Consider the following 22,797-nt stretch of genomic DNA (forward strand, 5'->3'; position numbering starts at 1 on the left):
TCATTCTCATGTTAGCATAATTGTGATCTACTATGAAGAGGGGGGGATTCCAGTGAGGCTTGATGAATGGCTTTAACAGCAGATGTATATAACACTATCTAGGACAAGAGACACTGTTGAGTTTATGAACTCTGTGAATTGAACTTTTTTTAGGTGCTTATATTCATAAATCCCAAACATGCGTTTATAGTTCCCCAGATTAGTCATCTGATAAAGTGAGTTATTAAACCTTAAACAGCTGTACCACAGCCATTCACTGTTACATTTGCATACATTCAGACATTTTGGTGTGAAAGCCAGGAGTCCTGAGAAATTAACTTCATATCAACAAGGGAAAGTTTTGAGTTTTCATTCTTTACAATTCTATACTCTTAACTTCAAGCAAGCCTTCTCCTCTCCTCCCCCTTCCCCCTCCTCCTCCTCCTCCTTCTTACCACAATGTAAAAGTAAATGGACTGGACTTATCTCTGTTTTAGAGCCATAAGAAAGTGGGAGCCTTATGGAGGGAGGCTGACCTCACCTGGAAGGACTTTTTACCAGAAGGGGAAGATGTACATAATTTTCTTTTGGAGCAGGTAAGTAAGAACAAGGCTTATACTCTTCCTGTTTAATAGTTGTTCATCTGTTTCCTAGAATAAATGAAGGTAATTTCATTAGTAGTTCAGTCATTAAAAGTAGACCAAAATAAGAATCATGGTCAAGATGTCATTTTAAGTCCGTGCTTTAGGGCCACTCCAGCTATTCACTTATTAGATGATAGATAAAAATAAAATATAAAGGATTTAGCCACACACAGAAAACAAGCTACATATCTCCATGAACCACAAAGGAAGTTGATAAATAAAGCATGGGTAATAGGACTAAAGCTATAAGTCTTCTGAGCTCTGGTTCTAAAAACCAGTAGAGACGGGCAGAAATTATTTCTGTGAGGTAATGAGGACTAGTATGCCCCTTATAGGGCAGAAAATTGGAGGACAGGCTTACTGCATGAAACCATGTAGGAACTCCATAGAAAGATAAATGCAAGGAAACAGACACAGTCGTAGAGCCAAAACCTTAGCTAGGCTGTCTGCTTGGTAACTGGATCCAGAAATCCACAACAAGCAGAAGACCCCGTGGTCAATATAATATGGTTCTCAATAAGGAATTGTAGGGGATCAGATAGAGGCAACCATAAAAATATTAGATGAGGAAGAGTGACAGAGAAAGGAAACAACTCACTCTCAAAATGATCCTGTAGGGGCGCCTGGATGGCTCAGTCATTAAGCGTCTGCCTTCAGCTCAGGTCATGATCCCAGGGTCCTGGGATCGAGCCCCGCATCAGGCTTCCTGCTATGTGGGAAGCCTGCTTCTCCCTCTCCCACTTCCCCTGCTTGTGTTCCCTCTCTCGCTGTGTCTCTCTCTGTCAAATAAATAAATAAAATGTTTTTTAAAAAAAAATGATCCTGTAAGGGTCTCCTGGGTGACTAAGTCCGTTAAGTTTCTGCTTTCAGCTCAGGTCATGATCCCAGAGTCCTGGGATCAAGTCTTGCATTGGGCTCCCTACTCAGTGGGGAGCCTGCTTCTCCCTCTCCCTCTGCCACTCCTCCTGCTTGTGCTCTCTCTCTCTGTCAAATAAATCAATAAAATCTTGTGGGAGGGATGGGGTGGCTGGGTGATAGACATTGGGGAGGGTATGTGCTATGGTGAGTGCTGTGAATTGTGCAAGACTGTTGAATCACAGATCTGTACCTCTGAAACAAATAATGCAATATATGTTAAGAAAAAAAAAAAAGCAGGAGGGGAAGAATGAAGGGGGGGAAATCAGAGGGGGAGACGAACCATGAGAGACGATGGACTCTGAAAAACAAACTGAGGGTTCTAGAGGGGAGAGGGGGTAGGGGGATGGGTTAGCCTGGTGATGGGTATTAAAGAGGGCACGTTCTGCATGGAGCACTGGGTGTTATACACAATGAATCATGACATGCTACATCAAAAACTAATGATGTATGGTGATTAACATAACAATAAAAATTTAAAGAAAAAAAAGACTAGTCAAAATGACTGTGAAGATTTGGAAAAAAAAACAAACTATGGTAGATTTCTAAGAGATGCTATGAGATTTAAAGGGTAGAATGAGAAAGTCTAACATACGACTAGTCGGAGTCCCAGGAGGAAAAACAGAGTGAATGGAGAAGAGGCAATATTTGAAGAGACCATGACTAAGACTTTTCCTGAACTGATAAAAATAAGAATATATATAGAAAGCACATGAATACTACAGAGGATAATTACATTGCAGTGAAACTGCATAATATCAAAGACAAAGAGGGCACCTGGGTGGCTCAGATGGTTAAGTGTCTGCGTTCGGCTCAGGTCATGATCCCATGGTGCTGGGATCGAGTCCCACATCGGGCTCCCTGCTCAGTGCAGAGCCAGCTTCTCCCTCTTCCCTCTGCCATTCCCTCTGCTTGTGCTCTTCTGTGTATCTCTTCTGTCAAACAAATAAATAAAATCTTAAAAAAAAAGACAAAAGATTTTTAAAGCAGCTAGAAAGAAGTACGTTACCTACAAAGAAACAGTAGAATTTGCTGTAGCAACAGTGAGAGCCAGAAGATGGTGGAATAATCTCAAAATGCTGAGCGAGTATGTTAATCTAGAATTGTCTCTCCAATAAACTAACCTTTAAGAATGTGGGTAGCACATATTTGGAGACTTAACAACACACTTCTAAATAACCCGTGATTTGAAGAAGAAATCATTAAAGATAGTAAGAAATACTTGATTGAAAATGAAAAAACACAACATATCAAAATCTATGGGATGCAATTCAAGAGTGACATTGTTAGCACTGAACGCCTGTATTTAGAATAGAAGTGAGTTCACGGATCAGTGACCTCATTTTCAACCTTATGAAATTAGAAAAAAGAAGAGCAGATGAAGTTCAAAGGAAATAGAAAAAGGAAATAATAAAGATCAAAGTGGAAATCAGTGGAACAAAAACAATAGAGAAAAGTCAATGAAGTCAAAAGCTGGTTCTCTGAGAAGGTAAAATTGTGTTAAATCTCTAGCCAGACTAATCAGAGAAAACAAAATTGGCAAAGAAGGTACTAAAATTACCAATAGAAAGAATGAGAGAAATGATGTTATACAGTTTCTAATATAATGATCAGAGAAATTTATGAATCATTTTTATGCCAGTAAGTACATCAACTTAGTTGAAGTGAACAAATTTCTTGAAAGGTACAAACCACTAGAGCTGACTCAAGAATAGATAATCTGAGCATCTATTACACTGAAATGGTTAAAAACATTCCCAACAAAGAAAACTCCAATCCCTGGTGTTTTCACTGTTGAATTCTATCAAACATCCAAAGAAAAAATAATACCAGTTCTGCAAAGAATTCTGTACCAATTCTTCAGAAAATTGGAGAGAGTTCTTGCCAACTCATTCTATAAGACCGGCGTTACTCTGGTAATAAAACCAGACAAATACATTTCAAGAAAAAAAAAAAAAACTATAAGCCAGTATTCTTAATAAATGCAAAGAAAATTTCTCAACAAAATTCTCACAGGTCAGGTTCAAAATTATGTTAAAAGATTAATACATCACAACCCAGTAGCATTTATCACGGGACTATTATGATAGCATATGTTATAAAACATTCAAAACTCAATGTGTGGCTGTATGGAAGATGAAGGAGTAAGCAGCTCCAGGATTACTCCTTCCACTGAAACAACTATTGAGCTAGCAAGGTGTGTTAGAATGAGCTATTTTGGAATTGTGGAGCCTAGTCAAACATGTGTGCTACCAACACCAGGGGAAAGCTTGATGAAAAAAGAATCTGGTAAATTTCAGAAACCTTGGCATTTTGCATGGAAGCTCTTAGCCCCTAGCCCTGTGGTAGACAGTAGGGGAGATGGTGGTGCAGCTTTCTGGTGGCCAGGTTGAGAAATGAAGACCTTGTCCTCCAAAGATTGGTGCTATGCCTTTTAATCTGCCTGGCAACTTACTAAGGGTCTAGTACAGGGCCTGGCCGTTATTTTCACTGCCTAGGCCAAGGTGGTTTCCTGAATGGTGTCTGTCAAAGAATTTAAAGAAACAGACACATTTGTCTGTGGTCCTACCCACCCCACACTTTTCTCACTGGATCCATGCATTCACTGAAATCTCTGCAAGGCCACTGGCTGTGTGGGGAGATATAATGGGTCAGAGACTGTAGTGACCACACACACAGGAAGAAATGTAGTCTTTGTCTAAAGTCAATAAACATGACTACAACAGTCTGAAATCCAGAGTTACACATTACAATATCCAAAATATCTAGTTGCCAACAAAAAATTACAAAGCATATAAAGAAACAGGAAAATAGGGCTCATTCACAAGAAAAAAATTGACAGAAAGCATCCCTGAGGAAGCCCAAATGTTGGACATACCAGACAAGGAATTTAAATTAACTGCCTTAAATATGCTCAAATTGCTGAAGGAATCATGGACAAAGAACCAAAGGAAATCAGAAGAATGATGTATGATCAAATTGGGAATATCAATAAAGAGGTAGAAATTATAAAAACGAACCAAATAGAAATTCTGGAACTGAAAGTTGTAATAGCTAAAATGAGAAATTTACTAGAGGGCTCCAACAGACAGAGAAAAGAATCTGCAAACTTGAATATAAAGTAGTTGAAATTGCTCTGTCAGTCAGGGGTCACTGATTTGGCACTAATTTGCTGCCATAAAAATCCATCTTTAATTTTTGAAATGAAATTTCTGGCATTGTTATATGAAACTATGAGTATCACTGAGTTTTTTAAATTAAAAAAATCCCCATAGTTTTTTTTTAAATAAGCTTTATGATAATACATATTGGAAAATTAATTAATTAAACATATAAAGGAGGGCACCTGGGCGGCTCAGTCGGTTAAGCGTCTGCCTTCAGCTCAGGTCATGATCCCAGGGTCCTGGGATCGAGTCCCACATCGGGCTCCCTGCTCAGTGGGGAGTCGGCTCTTCCCCCCTGCTCTCAAATAAATAAATAAGACCTTTAAAAAATATATATAAAGAAGCCTTTAAAAGAATTGCTCAGTTTGAGGAGCAGAAAGAAAAACGTATCAAGAAAAATGAACAGCACCTGGGGATCTGTAGGACAACATCAAGCATACCGTCATGGCCACTAGAGAGTCCCAGAAGGGAAAAGTGTGAGAGGACAGGGCAGGAAAAATATCTGAAGACATAATAGCCAAAAACTTCCCAAATTTGATCAAAGATAGGAATCTACATATCTAGGAATTTCAGTGAACTCTAGGCAGGATAAACTCAATGGGATTTACTCGCAAGTTATATTACAATGAAACTTTTGAGTGACAAAGACAAAAATCTTGGGGTGCCTGGGTGGCTCAGTTGTTAATTGTCTGCTTTCGGCTCAGTTCATGGTCCCAGGGTCCTGGGATCAGGCCCCGCATTTGGGCTCCCTGCTCGGCGGGAAGCCTGCTTCTCCCTCTCCCACTCCCCCTGCTTGTGTTTCCTCTCTTGCTGTGTCTCTCTGTCAAATAAATAAATAAAATCTTTAAAAAAAAAAATAAAAGGCAAATCCCTAAAATAATAATTATAAATATGTATAAATAGGCACACAATGTATAAAGATATAATTTATAAAAATGTTTAAGAAGCACTGAGCACAGAGAAGTAATCAATTATGAATATTGTTGTTACTAATAAAAATGTTTAAAGGACAATTAGAAAAATGAGGTTTTAGAAAACCTGGTTTTCCCTATCCTGACTTTTGGCTTTTTTTTAATAAAATACTTGGTTCAGTGCCTTTTTTCTGGAGACCCTAGTACGTTCTGCAAGAGATAGTGATGAACCAATCCATAAATTTGAAGCCCAGCCTTCTAGGCTTCAGAAAGATGAGGTAACTTATGCAGAAACACAGAGGTTCTTAGAAGCAAATGTTTCTTTCCAGGGACGATTACAAACTTTATATACAGCTCACCACCAACTCCCTTTGGCAGTGGTAAAGGCTTTCATTTTCAGATTTTTATGTCATATTTTATTAATGAGCAATGTACTGTATGTTTGATTTTATTGTTTTTAATTGCTCTCAGACTTTATTTTTGTAGGTTTGGGGTTGGTTAAATTAGTATTCTATATAGCTGCTCCAACCCAAGAATAAATATGGAAAATGTTTAAAGATTTTGAAAAATTGATTTCCTATTCTTAAAAGAACTTATGGCCATTATCTTTTGCTTTTGTGTGTATATTTAAGTGTGGGAGTAGGGTATTTAATTTATCAACATTGAATCAGAGGACTTGAAATTACTGAAGCATGTTTCTAAAACTTCATAGGAAAATATTATTTTAAAATGCTACCTAAATGGTAAAGACAATTAAAACAGTGGGATGAATTTTTTTTCTCCCACAGAATTCAAGGTAGCTTTTCCTTTGTGGATCTGGGGAGGGTATAGGAATATATCAAAATCTCCAAAGGTATTAGAGAAAAGCTGGTGCTAATAATCTTTAATAATCTGCTAATATTTAATAATAATTTTAATGTTTTTTTAACCACTCCTCTAAGAATTGAACAATTATGGCATGATTCAGAATGGCATAAAAATCATCCAATTTTTTCAAATATTATTTTTTAACAATTTAGGTGAAATTCACATAACATCCAGTTAACCATTTTAAAGTGTACAATTCAGTGGCATTTAGTGTATTCACAATGTTGTACGAGCAGCACCCAAAATATTCTTATTGCAAAAGAACTGTTAAAAATTTAGTCATCAGAAGTTTGTTTTGGGGCACCTGGGTGGCTTAGTCGTTGAGCGTCTGCCTTCGACTTAGGTCATGATCCCAGGGTCCTGGGATCGAGCCCCACATCAGGCTCCCTGCTCGGCGGGGGGCCTGCTTCTCCCTCTCCCACTACCCCTGCTTGTGTTCCCTCTCTCGCTGTGTCTCTCACTGTCGAATAAATAAATAAAATCTTTAAAAAAAATTTTTTTAATAACAGTAGTTACATAATTGGAGATTTTTACATTCTTTTTTTTCCGGATTTTTTTTTTTTTATTCTTCTAAATGAAGAGATAGCTCTTCCCACTACCCTTTGGGTTGTCCATCTTTAGATGTGCCCTGTGGTTAGCTGGTATTCGATTCAGGATTAAATTACCTCCTGGAAAATAGGGTATGTCAAATCTCTGAATTTTTTTTTTTTTTTTGCTCACATGTAAGTACTGTGAGGGCAACTATGATGCTTATACTTTGTATAACTGGCATCAGGATCATAAAAGCAGCTCAGATTAGTGTATGAGCAGCACAGTGTTATGCAGTGGAAACAGTGTGCGGTCCTGCTGGTGTGGGGCTTTTCCCTTCCAGGTTAGTGGGTGGCGCTAGCAGGTGTATGCTCCTAGAGCCCTGTTGGTGCCCAGCCTGGTGCACATTCTTAGTGCACTGAGCCCTTGGAACTGGCTGAGGTTGGTGGTGGTCTTCCCATCTTAGAACAAGTCCTCCCAGTAGAAGTAGTAGCTGAGTCAGAACAGAACTCCCAATCCCCACCCTCACCCCCATCTCTGACTCTCAAGTCCATGTATCTGTGCTCCATCAAGCTGCCTCTTGTGGGGGCCTTAGGACTTAAATACGTGGTAGAGCGAGCCAGTGTTCTGGGAGAATTTGAAAGCGTGTACACTTGTTTTTACACTTTCCAAGGTGATTGTCATGGATGTGAGACAACAGCCAGATAACTCTTATCAAGTATTTAAGAACAAAATGAGAGTAGTCTTGGACTGCCAGCATCTGAGGACAGGGGAGCCAGTGCTCCTAACAGGGCTGCAGAGCTCCTTATGTGTGTTCAGGGAGCTTTCCAGAGGCCCTCTATGCCTGCAGCACACCATGAACAGTGTGTGTGGATGGTGCTCTGAAGGCTGACGCAAAGGCATGTCTGCATTGGGTTGGACCCACACAGGCCATGATGATGTGGTTCATTGCAGTGACTACATATTTACAGGCTTTCTCCATACGAGAATATTCAGTCCTTTGGAATTGAATGATTTTTGTGAGGAAAAAGGTCTTTTGTGCAATACTGATAAAACCCTTCATTTTTGTTGTCCTCCATTTACAATACACTAGTTGTTGAGGAATTTTATAACATGGCATCATTTCTCTTAGATTCACAATGGTCACGAGGTGTTTGAAGGACTTCACCAAATTTAGAACTTTTGACAGCTGTTCTGTGGCAGTACTGGTATGAAACCATAGGCTGCAGAAGGAGTTAAATTGTACTGTTAGTATTCCTGCCCTGCCATAGAGCTATGTCACTGCCAAGAGCACAACTGAATGATTTGGGGTGAGCATAGCCTCTGAGACAATTCTTGGGGTCTTGCTGGTTTTTTGTTCTTAAGGAGCATCAGAGATAGACAATATAAAAAGTTGGAGAAGCTGCCATCTTGCGTCCCCGCGTGTGTGCACCTAATCTCAGCTGGTCCGCCCGAGACCCCCTAAGCGCCAACCCTGTTCCCCTGCACGGTCCCATTTCCGCTCCAACAAGATGAAAGAAACTATCATGAACCAGGAGAAACTCGCCAAACTGCAAGCACAAGTGCGCATTGGTGGGAAAGGAACTGCTCGCCGAAAGAAGAAGGTGGTTCATAGAACGGCTACAGCAGATGATAAAAAACTTCAGTTCTCCTTAAAGAAGTTAGGGGTAAACAATATCTCTGGTATTGAAGAAGTGAATATGTTCACAAACCAAGGAACAGTGATCCATTTTAACAACCCCAAAGTTCAGGCATCACTGGCAGCGAACACTTTCACCATTACAGGCCATGCTGAGACAAAGCAGCTGACAGAAATGCTACCTGGTATCTTAAACCAACTTGGTGCAGACAGTCTGACTAGTTGAAGAGACTGGCTGAAGCTCTGCCCAAACAATCTGTGGATGGAAAAGCACCACTTGCTACCGGAGAGGAGGAGGATGATGAAGTTCCAGATCTTGTGGAGAATTTTTATGAAGCTTCCAAGAATGAAGCAAACTGAATTGAGTCAACTTCTGAAGAACATAAAACTTGAAGAAGTTACTGGGAGCTGCTATTTTATATTATGACTCCTTTTTAAAATTTTGTTCATGGATCTGATAAAATCTAGATCTCTAATATTTTTTAAAAAGTTGGAGAAATATTCAGAAAGGTAGTGGAGGTGAGAGTCTTAGAGAATTATAAATAAAAAATGGCTTCTGCTGATCATTTTGACTCTGTGTAAAATAAAACATACAGCCCATGACTTTGTTTTCATCTCAGGTTGTTCCTAATACTGACTTACATTATTAATACATATAACATTTTATGTTTCAGAAGTTGGACTTCATAGAGTCTGATAGTTCCTGTTCCTCTGAAGCACTTTCAAAAAAAGAACTCTCTGCTGAAGAGCTGTATAAGCGACTCGAGAAACTCATTATTGAGGACAAAGCGAACGACGAACAGATCTTTGACTGGGTAGAGGTATAGAGATTATGTCACCTTCCCTGATATCTCTGCAAGAACGAGTCTTGTGGGCTCGCTTTCATTCACATACAGGCACACCTCAGAGATAGTGCGGGCTCGGTTTCAGACCACAATAAAGTGAATATTGCAGTAAAGCGAGTCAAATTAATTTTTTGTTTTCTCAGTGCATTTAAAGTTATGTTCACACAATACTGTAGTCTATTAAGTCTGTAATAGCATTATATCTTTAAAAAGTACATAATATCTTAAAGAAAAATACTTTATTGCCAAAAAATTCTAACCATCATCTGAGCTTTCATTGAGTCATAATCACTGATCACAGATCATTATAACAAATACAATAATAATAAAATAGTTTAAAATACTGTGAGAATTACCCAGATGTGACACACAGAAGTGAGCAAATACTGTTGGACAAATGGTGCTGATAGAATTGCTTGATGCAGTGTTGCTATAAACCTTCATTTTGTAAAAAACACAGTATCACTGAAGTACGATAAAGCAAAGCACAATAAAACAAGGTATGCCTGTATCTTCCCTTTCACTTAATAGGAGTATTTAACATTAAGTTAGTTTTTATTTTTTCATGTATGTGTATTTGAAACTATAAGGCTGTTTTTTATTTTTATAAGATTTACAGTCTTTTACAAGGTCAAGTAAAACTATTCAAAACAGAAGCCATTTTTCTGGGTCTCTCAGTTTAGAATATACCCTACCTTTTACTATTCAAAAAACAGACATTTTGGGTGCCTGGGTGGGTTAGTCGGTTAAGCACATGCATTCGGCTCAGGTCATGATCCCAGGGTCCTGGGATCGAGCCCCACATCAGGCTCTCTGCTCAGCAGGGAGTCTGCTTCTCCCTCTTACCCTCCCTTTCTTTTCTTCTTCTCTCTCTCTCAAATAAATAAATGAAAATCTTTAATTAAAAAAATACATATTTTTTCTAAATGTTCCTGCATTTTAAATACTATTCTGGGTGAAATTAATAAATAACACATAGTTACTGTGACTTGTGTTGGCTTTCATCTTCATAGTAATTCTCCCTTCTGAAAATTTTATACCTTATTTTTCTTGTGGAGTCTATTGATCATGTCTCTTTTTAATCTGCTACTGTTTTCCTTTAGTGATTCTTGTTTATATAAGTATGTTTTATTTGTACACATTTTTCATGGGATCATATAATAATCCAAGTTGAAAGTCATGGATGGCTAATCTGGTCCTCTCCCTCTTGGATAAATCCTTTTTTGTCGTCTTTGTAATGGCTTGTTAATTCTTTATCCACTCTTAGGCATTGAGAAATAATGAAACTTCTGATAATTTGGGGTTTTTTTAAATCTATTTTCCTCCATGTCTATTCAGGATAGTAAGTCTATCCTGTCACCTAGTTGAGAATCTTTTAATTAATTGTAATAGTTTACTATTATATTCCTGTCTCCCTCTCTAGGTTCTCTCATCCTTTCTTGAAATCTTGATATCCAGACTCTTGTCTGGTTACTTTTATCCAAACAGCCTGGATTTTCAGTATCCCTCTCACAAGTGACATGTGCAAATTGAGCATGATTGCCAGATGTGATGCAACAGTGTGGAGTTAGGCAGTGCTGTTGCATTTTTTGTTTTGGACTCTGCTTGAGACTCACCAGCTGAACTCAGACTGCTCTTTCAGTCATATAGTACCCATTCTTTTATGTTCCTCAGTTTAGTTATCTCTACCATCTGGAACTTTAATGCATTTGGTTTTGGAACCAGAATGGGGCTTTTAAAAATTATTTCTGCTTATGTTCATCTGCTTAAATAAGATACGAGTTTTTGTCTATCAGGACAGTTTAGAATCTGACTTTGGTCATAAAATTTCCTTGCCATCTTTTTCACTTTGTATCCTCCTTGCATTTCATTAATGCAGTCAGCTTTATCCCCTTCCAAGTTATGGGTAAAATATGTGAATGGGGCAAAGTAGCTTCCTTTCAGGGACAAGATCCCACCCCTTCCCCCATGGACACTTCCAGCTGTTAACCTGTTTATTATTTCACATCATTTTACTGTCTATTTCATCTTTTCATCTTGCCCACAAGGGTATAGCTGCCATTACATAGTTTGTCAGAAGCCTTGCTGAAGTCCAGTGAATATATACCTATATCCATCTGAGCTGCCATATACTAATCAAATCAGAAAAGGAAAGGTTAGTTTAGCATCACTTGTTTTTCATGTACTTACTTACTCCTCTTGGCATAACCATCTCTTTTCTCTCTTAAGACTTTTAAGCCATTTATGTGGTAGTTTGTTGTAGGATTTAGCATAGAATCAGCATCAGCCTTTCTGGTATGTTATCGACATGCCTTGTTTTCTGTTTAAAAATCCAGTCAGTGGGCACCTGGGTGGCCCAGTCGGTTAAGCTTCTGCCAGTGGCTCAGGTCATGATCCTAGGGTAATGGGATGGAGCCCCACTTTGGGCTCCCTGCTCTTTGGGGGACCTGCTTCTCCCTCTCCCCCTGCTCTTCCTCCCTGCTCATGCTGTCTCTCTCTTTCTCAAGTAAGTAAATAAAATCTTTAAAAAAAAATAGAAATCCAGTGTTTACATATTTAACATTATTCTTTTTTGCCATGATTTTTCATAGATCCCATCATTTCAACCATTTGGTCTTTTATGTTCTTATGTATTGCAAAATGATGCCATTTTCACCTCTTCATTGATGTTGGGCTTCATTTTTTTATATCACTATTTATTCTGCCTATTGTGGACCAACAATTGTTATCCTTACAGAGAAGACAAAGGGTAAATTTCACTGAATGTAGATTATACTAATAAAGATGACTTTTAAAGGAGAGAAAGAAAAAACAAAAATGTAGTAGTAGTTGAGCTCATAGTACATGAAGACATTTGTTGCTCTGTGTCTGATACCAGAATTATGTAAATCTGAGTTTGCTTACCCAGTTAGCAGACCCATCTGCCTTCTTGTTCTTCCCATTTTTGTTAAGATCTCTGCTTAATCTGGGGCGCCTGGGTGGCTCAGTTGGTTAAGCATCTGCCTTCCGCTCAGGTCATGATCCCAGGGTCCCAGGATCAAGTCCCTCATTGGGCTCCCTGCTCAGCAGAGAGCCTGCTTCTTCCTCTCCCTCTGCTGCTCCCCCTGCTTGTTCTCTCTCTCTCTCAAATAAATAAATAAAATCTTTAAAAAAAAGATTTTTGCTTAATCTATAGTGTTCTCGACACTATTCTTCAGGTCTGTTCTATTCTTAAATATTAGAGTTACAATATTTAACTTTATTTGGTAGAAGCAATATGCAGTTTATTTCTTTATAAGAAACAGTCAAATGGTTTGGAAGTGGTATTTATTATCTAATTCTTTTTAGCTAATTTGTTCATATTTTTTCAGAAGTATTTGGGAATTTCAGATGATATTCAGTACTTGAAATAGCTCTATTAACTTATTTTTAAAGTATTGTTGAACCAAAAAGTAATGGTGTGTTTTTATTCTCTCATTTATTCTTCAAAAATAATTGTTCACACTTTGTGAAAGTAATTACTGGGCCTAGACCAGCCTGGCTTCAGTCTAAATAAAGTTTGTTTTACAAGGTGTAAACCAGCAACTGGCTATAACACGTAAATCATCAAATCTTTTGTATGTGGCTATTGCCCCATCCTGTCCCCATCCTCAGCTGTTAGCAGTAGCACCACGTTTCTGTTCTTTTGGAAAAGATTGGTAATGAAATCTCTTACTGTAACACAGCCCACCATGTGCAGTGCTGCTGGTATCCTGCAGAGCTGGCCATCTGACTTGTTAACCCCTCTTAACTTGGCTCTCACCAAGTGATGTATGAGGTTAGGTATTCAACAAAGAGCAGCTAGTTAATCTGTGTCAGTTTTAAAATTCATAAACATTTTACTGATCTCCAAATATCTTTGAAATTCTTAGCTTTCTAACACAGAGGTTTATAATGACATTCTAAGTTTGTTCCTGGCCAGTCATTTTAAGGCTGTCCCAGTGGAAAATACTATGCTGTGCTATTAAAAGAAGCTGAGACAAGCATTAATTCTGTTCACAAGCATAGGAACGTAAACTTTGAAAAGTATTTGAAATACCTTCCTAGAAAATGTCTCCTTTTGTGTTTTCCTTTTGCTATTCATCTGGCTTAGTACAGTGTTTTATAGCAAGATCTTTCTTTTTTTAAGAAGATCTTAAGAGAAACTAAGAAACAAATTTGAGGCCCCGTTTACTCTACTTACCATATCTCTAAATACATTTTTTCTGCCATCCTTAGAAAAGTAATATTTTTCTCACCACCACCTGAAAGATGTGAGACAATGCTTGAGTTTAATCTCTAGTTCACATTAAAGTTAAGATAAAAAAGCAATGTTAGCACATCTAAAAATTGTTGCACACTACTCAGAAAAGTAGTCTCTACAACACACTGGGGTGAGATCATCTTAATATGAGTTATTGATTGAGGAAGAAAAATGTTTTTAAATGGTTGTACTTCCATATGCACATAGTGCACAGCACTGTATAATTGAGCAAAACATAAGCAGCAGTAAGCTCTCTGAAAACTAAATGTTGCTACCTAGAACATTTTCAGACAGAACTGGTGGTAGCCCAGGTATTTTCCAATGAATTAAGATTAATTTTTACAAGAATGTTGAATGTGACCCCCATCTCTCCCTAGTGCCAGATGAGGCCTGGTGTAAGAGAAGTAATTTCTCTGATGTGCAAGGGTACTTTTAACTGTTCCATTTACTTTTGATTTCAGGCTAATCTAGATGAAAGCCAGATGAGTTCACCTACATTCCTTAGAGCTTTAATGACAGCCGTTTGTAAAGCAGCTATTATAGGTAAGTAACATTTCTGAAGGCAGCTCTTAACATCTGAAACCCCCGGTATGTTAACTGCTGATGATATGGATCTGAGTTTATGTTGTCTTCAAAATTTGCCCTGTGAAACTCATTTTCTTGTGCCACTGGGTGCCATTTCTGTCTACAATGCCTGGCTGTCTCAAGCAGGGGGATGATTAGCTGCTGTGCCTATAGAAAGCCCAGATCTGAGCAGTACTGTATGCCTTTTGTTCTTCCAATTCAGGAGAAAGTGGGTACATGGCACTTGGGTTGTTTCCTTCTCTGCTGGATGTGGTTTTACCTTTACCTTTCACCTCCAGTATGCAAAGCCTCCTCCATCTTCCATTCAAGATTTATAATGAATGGGTTGAATATTCTTAACCTAATATCAATGAAGGATTCGTCATTTCAACAGAAAAGCCATTTTATATAAAAACATATGAGGAAAGAAGAAAATTGTTTCTTTTGCTTTATGTTGACCTTAGATGATAAGACAATGCCATTGTTAATCACATAGGTGGATAGGATTAGGGTTGGTAGAAACCCTAAGTATTTAAGCTGCATATAGTATTCAACAATATTGAATGAGATCATCCACCTAGCCTGATAGAAATTCACATTTCTGTCACTGCAGTACGGAAAAAAGTCCCATCGACTCAAAAGTTGTTAAGAATTTCAGGTCTGTCATCATTGTAGAAGATAGCTTCAGAATTATATTCTAAGATTTTTTTGTCAGATGAATGTTTTTTCAGTGTTAGGTCTTTAATGAGGTAAATAACAAGCTAATAGAAAGTCTTTTATATAAAAACGTCTTAAGTCATTTCCAGTATCTATGGAACTGTAAGGCTGGTGGTTTTGGTTTTTTTGGAGTTTTTTGTTTTTTTTTAAGATTTATTTGAGAGAGAGAGAGCAAGAGCAAGCGGGGGGGAAAGGCAGAGGGAGAGGGACACGCTGAGCACAGAGCCCAATGTGGGGCTTGATCTCATGACCCTTTAGATCATGACCTGAGCTGAGAACAAGAGTGAAACAGTCAACTGACTGAGCCACCCAGGCGCCTCATAAGACTGGTGTTTTAAAATCACAGCTGTAGAGGTGCCTGGTGGCTCAGTCAGTTAAGTGTCCAACTCTTGATTTCAGTTCAGGTCATGATCTCAGGGTCGTGAGATCAAACCCCATGTTGCGCTCCTTGCTCAGCAGGGAGTCTGCTTGAGATTCTCTCTCTCCCTCTCCCTCTCCCTCTCCCTCTCCCTCTGCCCCTCCCCCCCACCCCATGCTCCCTCATGCGTTCTCTCTCAAAGTAAATATTTTAAAAAATAAAATCGCAGTTGGAAAGGATAAAAGCTGCTTTAAAAAAACAAGATTGTACCCAGTGCTCACTTACAGAGGAGATAAAATGTTATGCTTCTTGGCATTGAGGATGAGATTTCCTCAACCTCTTTTTACTGTGCCTTTACCCCAGAAGGCCTAAATTGTATGTGTTGTTTGCCACTGTTAGAGTTAGTCCTCGCCCTCCTAGTAATAATAAAATGGTTCCGTTTTACCCTTCTGAAAAGGTTAGCATGAACTATCACTTTAATTTCCTTTTTAATGTTTCTTTTATAGTTTGGAATGTCACAAAACCACTGTCCCTGTTTCATTATGATTAAAGATAAAGAATTGGGTGCACTTGTTTTTAGGGAACCCAGCACTCAAAAAACATCCCCCCTCCATGTATTTTTATTATTTCAGGAAGAATATCCCATTCATTTCAGAATATCTTAGATTTCAAAATCTTTTCCTTGGACCCCCCCCCTTGCTTCCACTTTCCTTGTAATCACATCTTACCAACTCAGAAAATTAAAAATGGCTGTGTTAACTCCTTAAATGTAACGCTTAGTTCTTGTATCACCTGTAGCTGACTGTTCTACCTTCCGAGTGGACACTGCTGTTATCAAGCAGAGAGTGCCGATCTTACTCAAGTACCTAGACTCAGATACAGAGAAGGAACTGCAAGCACTTTATGCACTACAAGCATCAATAGTAAAACTTGATCAACCTGCCAGTAAGTTTACCTCCTACAATTAACCCAACCAGTGGGTGAGATTTATCCAAGTCAGGACTTCAGAAATGCTTTGATGGGTTTTGAACAGCAAATAATAGAAGAATCACTACTAACAAAAACACAGATAACCAACAACTTTAATAAACCTGGATTTTTTATGTACTTGACTTCTGTGAGAAAATGGTAATAAAATTAATTTATATTAGAGATTTAATCCTCACTATAGGGCAAGTCTGCCTAAGTGATGGAAATGTGTACCATGCAGTATGGTACAGTATATTCACTTGAGCACTTGTGAATGTGCCTATTGTGACTAAGGAGCTTAATTTTAAATTTCATTTAATTTAAATGTAAATAGCCGCACGTGGTTAGTGGCTACCCTTTTGGATAATGCAGAGCATTGTGGTGATAGCATGCGTGCATTACAGTCTTTCACCTTCTTTGACACAGGTCTTAAGTCATGAAAGAGGATGATACTCTTCAGAATCCTCAGACACCCAACAAAGACATTAAGGTGTTTTAGACTAATTTTCACTTCAGGGTTATGATTAATTCTTTGCTAACCAGACAAATAAGGTAACCTGGACCACCCAAGTCTTAGTGATATTGGTAAATTAACTGAATTGTATTAAATCTTGAAAATTCAGTTGAAACTTGTGAAAGTGGATAGTAATACAGGGCAGTTTCAGAGCTGACATTGAAGTAGCTCTTTGGTACTTGCTTAGGTTGTATCTGTTGCTGGGCTTTCCTTGTTTGCTAGTGCTGATGAATCCCTCTAGGAGATAAAGGAAAAGATCAAAACAAATAATCCTCAGGCTGTAAGTGAGGAGACATCTAAGTCTGAATCAGAATTAACTGATTTTGTTTCTCTCTCTCAAGACCTTTGGAGGGTCATTTAACATCATGACTTCCTTTTTCTGTTCTTATAGGATGAGGACTCATTCACTTTTCGAGAGATGAAATTGATGCTATATGCTCCCAGCCAAAGTGTCTCCCATAATAATCAGCTTTAATAATCCCTGGAGAGATGTTTAATTCTAGATTTACCATCAATAGAATTTTGGCCACTTGTTTCCATTTCCCCATAGGCCAACCAGGGTTTAGAGAATGAAAAGTGATTTCAGTATTAGCTTAACTAATAAAATTACAAAGATAAATCCAAAGAAAAAATTTAATATGACTCATTTTAAGCCTGATATTTATTATCAGTTATTGTTTATTCTGTTGCCTCCTTCTGTTCATATGAATGGAGGCTGACTTTAAATGAACTTAAGAGCCCATAATGAAGGGGTTAAAAATAAAGGTTTTTATTTTTAATAAAATTGGTAATAAAAATTACCAGCTTTTTCTCTTTTTTGAACAATAACATAAGCTGAGTTTCCACTGTGGGAGCAAAACAGAAAATTAAATTTGCCCAGATCATCTGGGCATTGAAAAAAACAGGCTGTTGTTTCTCTGGATAAAATCCAGATAAGTAAAATAGTAAAAACTATTTTACCCATATTTTCCATATAAATTATTACTCTTTCCAGTTTGAAAGCAACATTAGAAGGGGGGGAAGTACCTTCTGCCCTTTTCTTCCAAAATTTGTAAAAATTACATATTTTTATTGTAAAATTTCAAACAATGGAGAATGTATAAAGAAGAAAGTTATTCGTGTATTTAATTTTTATAGTGTGTAGTTTGAGAACTACATAATATCAAACATCTCAGCACTATCAGAAAATAGTTCAAACTGAACAAAGTAATAGCAATAAAAATAATTTAGATTGCTTAAATCTTTTTCCTGTTCTTTAGACAAGTCGTTTTTGCTATTATACCATAATATAAGGAGGGAGTATGATGAATTGTTATGGATATTCTTCTCTAGGGGAACCCATGTGCATTCATTCATTCATTCCTTGGAAATATAATCTCTCTGTCACAACTACAGTGCCTCTAGAACTGATGGTATATTTTTACTTCTTGCAGATTTGCTACGAATGTTTTTTGATTGCCTATACGATGAGGAGGTGATCTCCGAGGATGCCTTCTACAAATGGGAAAGCAGCAAGGACCCTGCAGAGCAGAATGGGAAGGGTGTGGCTCTGAAATCTGTCACTGCGTTCTTCACATGGCTGCGGGAAGCTGAAGAGGAGTCTGAGGATAACTAAAGCTTCAAATACACAAAACGAAACAAAAGAAACAATTTAAGTATTTTTTTAAAAAGTTTCACGTCTTCGCCAATCACAGTGCAGCAAGGCCAATTCTCGCAGAAATCCCCACGTGTGCACGAGTGGGAGAGGGGAAAGAGAAAAAAAGGTGATCATGGAGGAAAAAGGTACTGGAAAAAAGTAAACTTCAAACCTGAGGGCGGGAGCACTAAAACCAAAATACATGTATTATTTATAGAAAATATTTTCTGTTTTAATCTTTTCTTTTTAAACAAGGACTCATACTTTAAAAAAACACATCTGTTTAGCAAAAAAAAAAGTTGAGAACTTTTTAATTTATTTTAAGGACTGCAAATGCCAGTGTAATTTTTTAATTTGCAGTTTCTGTAAACAACTTGTATAATAGAAAAGCAGAGAAATAAATTTCCCTCCCCTTCAGATGCACCTCACGTTTGTTTTAAAGCATAGTAGTTAGTCCAGATTTAAAAAGGTTTGGGGTGAATAAGGTAAGAAAGATTTTTTTTTTTTTTTTTTTGGCATCAAATCTTTCTGCCTGCCTCTCAGCTTGCTTCAGAAAATTTTAAAAAAAAATCACAATAGTAATCAACACATACATAACCTTGGAACAGAAGGAAATGCTGTGGACCAGAGAACTCCAAGAATTGTTTAAAAAATTTAAAAAACAAGTGCTACCCTGCGAAAAGTACTCTTAATACTTTTGAAATCTTTAGAGCAACTTTAAGGCTTGTAAATACATAGAACAAATATTTAAAAAAAAAAACAAAAAGAAATTGACTCAATACTATTTCTTTTCACTTTCAAAATATAAAGAACAAAATAAAGACAAACATTGCAAGTTTAAAAGAAAGTAAAATGACTTCTCCTTTTGACAGCTGCTGCATGTGCGCCCATCTCTGGGAGGTGCTGTCTGGCTATTCGTTGTCTAATCCAAATCACTCCTGAGGGTGGGTGGGTGTGTGTGTGTGGGTGTGTGTGTGGGTGTGTGTCTACAGTTGGAAAATGCAAGCTACTTTGTGGGTAGGGAGGAATCTTGTTGTTTGGGTGGGAGAGCCCCTCGGGAAGTCCAGAGGAAGCTTCTTTCCAACTTCAGCTAGAAATGCATTCAGGATGGGAGCAGTGTTCCATTGTGTGTAGTAGGACTAGGGAAACTAATTCACTTTGAAACTACTACTACCACTAATTTTAAATCACCAATTACCTCTGATGCTTAAGAAACCCAAAGATGTCTTCTAAAGAATGAAAGAAACCAAAGCTAAATTATGCTTTTTAAAAGTGGGTATGGGATTTAAAACCAAACCAATACCATGTGTGAAAATCACATTGTTCCCAACTTCAGCTTCACTCTAGCCAGTCTGGTGAGTATAAAGCAAACTGTGTTTTAAGCCTGTTTCTCCTACTGATACTGGGACACTGTGTTTTTTTAGTTTTTAATTCTTCTATGAAACGGCAGGCTCTACAGATGGTTTTCCATTTCAGTTGTTTGTAGGCCATCTCCCTACAAAATGTATTTATGAAGAAAGCCAGGGCTGCTCCCAAATAAACAGTCTTTGTATTTTGTGTCCGGATAACCAAAGAGTTCTTATGGCTTCCATCTCTGAAGAAATATCCACATTAAGAGACTTGGCAAGACTTGTGAAGCACAAGAACAAAATTTTCCATAGCAATAAAATGTTTTTCTTCAGAGTGTAGTTGAACACAATACAGGATCCCGCTACGTGAACCCACAGAGCCCATTCCACAGTGGTGGAAAGCTGTTCTCGAAGAACCAAGTCCTGGAAGTCTTGTGACATGTGACAGCATCTCTCATAAAAAATGGGGCCTGAAAAGCTGTTTCAGAGTCTGGCTGTGGGCTGCCTGGAATCTCTCACTTGGAAGAAGTAACATGATTCTATGATATACTGAATTTTAATAGCTGCCAGAAGCTAAGTACAGAGGATTCTGATCCAGGAATCTCCTGAGTGATGTAGGTTTTTAGGTGTTGGCAGCACTCACGGGATGCAGGGGGTAGTTTGGGGAAAGCAGGGTGGTGGTTGCCTCTTGGAAATCAGTGGATGTTGTTTGCAGGGCTCTGGCCTTCAAGTAATAGTGCGGGCCTGTTCATCAGTATTTTAGATGTGGGTAAATGTCAGGAATGGAGGGAAGAGATACATTATTTTTGAAAAAAGATTCAAGAGTTGAAAATGCTTCTGTACAATAACAACTTATGTTTGAAATCTCACCTAAAACAAGTGTGATGGAAGACTGAGAGACTACTGAGTAATATTTGGGTATCTTATTGCTTTACACGCAGAATTTTACTTATAGGGAGAAGGGTTGTTAGCTAATGGCAAAATATGAGCAAAGTGGGATAATTGATCCCTGCTAATATCAACTGTACTGCAAAGCATCATCATGATTCCTTCCCTCTTTACAGTGTTCTTACTGGAAAGCAGGGTTTGGTGGTTTTTGGTTTAAAGTAATAGGTGACATGGCCAGCAATGACACGCCTCCACTCCTTCAAGCTTTCGCAAAAGCTCTTTGACCCATTTTAACTTTGGGAACAGGTTCATTAAATTAAGTTTAGTTCATTAATTCAGGTGTTTTATGCCTGTACTCAAACCAGTTAACTTATAGTTATTCACTAAGTTAAATGAGAATTTTTCTTTTTCTATCAAAAGAACATGATGCCAGTTTTCAAAAGACTCATTTTAGATTATTGCATAGATGAATAAGCCAGTTCACAGCTGCATCATAAACTTGATTCGTTCAACAAATATTTACTGAGCATCTACTGTGTACTAAGTGCAGGGAATATAACTGAATAAAACAGTCTCTCCTCTCATGGAGCTTATAATCTGCGTGGAAGAAAAAAAAAAGAGCTAGAGGTTTACACATGCTTCATCAACATCCTATCCCACTAGGAAATGTCTGCCCCTCATTTACCCAGACAGATCTTTGGTTCGTTTTTGTCTTATTTTCATATTTCAGAATGCATTCTAGATGAGTTACAAGAATTATATCCAAAGACCATTTTCTCTTTTCTAGAACCACTCTCCAAACAAGTTACAATTCTGGGGGTTTTGACATAACTTTTTGTTTCAAATGACTCCATTCAAGTCAAATGGATTGTAAGGTAGAAAAAATAGGCTATTGGATCTAATTCTGTGTTTTCATTACTCAAGTTTTGTTCTTTACAAAAAAAAAAAAAATGTAGGGATTCAGATGTTCCATTTTGACCATGCCATTAGCACTTATAAACTCCTATAAAACTCCCATTTTGTGGAGAGGAACATTTTGCATTGCTTTCTTTATTTGCATTGCTTTTTTCTTACCGAGACAATTCATGTACTGTAAAATTCACCCTCTTGGAGTATACAGTTCAGTGGTTTTAGAATATTCACAGTTGTGCAACCAGCACCACTGTATAATTTCAGAACATTTGTATCATGCGAGAAAGAAACCCCATGCCCTTTAGCAGTCTCTCTTCATTCTCTACTCTCAGTCTCGGGGAACCACTAATCTACTTTTTGTTTCGATGGATTTGCTTATTCTGGACATTCCATATAACTGAAGTCCTGCATTCCATTGCTTTTTGTTTTGACCTACAATCCAACATTTAGCAAATGTTCAAATCTCACAGGTGTTTGCAATGTCAGGGACCTGACTGCAGGGGTTAGACCCAGATTTTCCCCTGCCTTTTGATTTAACTTTTTGTTCTCTGTCACTTATTTTCATATAATTGGCGGTATATGTACAACCATCAGCTAACTCTGAGTAAGTTTTGTCACGCTGTGGACCTGATGTATATGACCTCTGATGGTTGACATCCTTTCACTGGCAACTGGGGTCTGGTCTTTTTAACTTCTCATTTATTGCTACTTGAGTAGTTTTCTTTAGGATTGAAATTCCTGTGTGAATTAAAGGCTACTACAGTGTACTCTATAAAAGTTAAGATGTAGCTTGACTTGGAGTCTGAGGTTTTATGTGTCCTCTTCATTTAGGCACATTTGCCTCAAATACTGTGTGACTATTTATTGAGCAGTTTAAGGCTGCTTACTTGTATGAGAGTAAAATTGCTCAGTAAGGAATAAAAATGCCTTGAGACAGAACCTCTACCACCAGTTAGTCCCAGTTCATTAGTCTTATAGATCTCCTTCAGTCACCTTTAAGCTTGAGCTATAGGTCTACATATCCTCCAGAGTTTAGGGAGAGAGACACCATGTCTTCACCAGCTTCAAATATTACATGTATCCCTAAGAGGGGTACATGTAATCTATTAGTGTTGGGACTACCAAAAAAAAAAAAGA

General features: G+C 37.9%; 1 protein-coding gene across 15 annotated transcripts in view; it reads left to right on the forward strand.

Annotated features, from left to right (window-relative positions):
• Positions 1 to 19,026, forward strand: part of EIF4G3 (eukaryotic translation initiation factor 4 gamma 3) — a 335,019-nt gene extending 315,993 nt beyond the window's left edge. For all 15 annotated transcript variants that reach the window (XM_073903228.1, XM_073903230.1, XM_025856155.2 and 12 more), the window contains 5 exons: positions 477 to 575; positions 9,322 to 9,468; positions 14,215 to 14,296; positions 16,191 to 16,337; positions 18,309 to 19,026. In XM_073903228.1, coding sequence (XP_073759329.1) covers positions 477 to 575; positions 9,322 to 9,468; positions 14,215 to 14,296; positions 16,191 to 16,337; positions 18,309 to 18,490 — 657 coding nt within the window. In that variant the 3' untranslated portion in view covers positions 18,491 to 19,026. The remainder of the gene's footprint in view (positions 1 to 476; positions 576 to 9,321; positions 9,469 to 14,214; positions 14,297 to 16,190; positions 16,338 to 18,308) is intronic.
• Positions 19,027 to 22,797: the final 3,771 nt, after the last annotated feature.

This window comes from Callorhinus ursinus, unplaced genomic scaffold (assembly GCF_003265705.2).
Source record: "Callorhinus ursinus isolate GAN/ISIS: 27379988/994484 unplaced genomic scaffold, GSC_fseal_2.0 scaffold18, whole genome shotgun sequence".
NCBI classification, from domain to species: domain Eukaryota; kingdom Metazoa; phylum Chordata; class Mammalia; order Carnivora; family Otariidae; genus Callorhinus; species Callorhinus ursinus.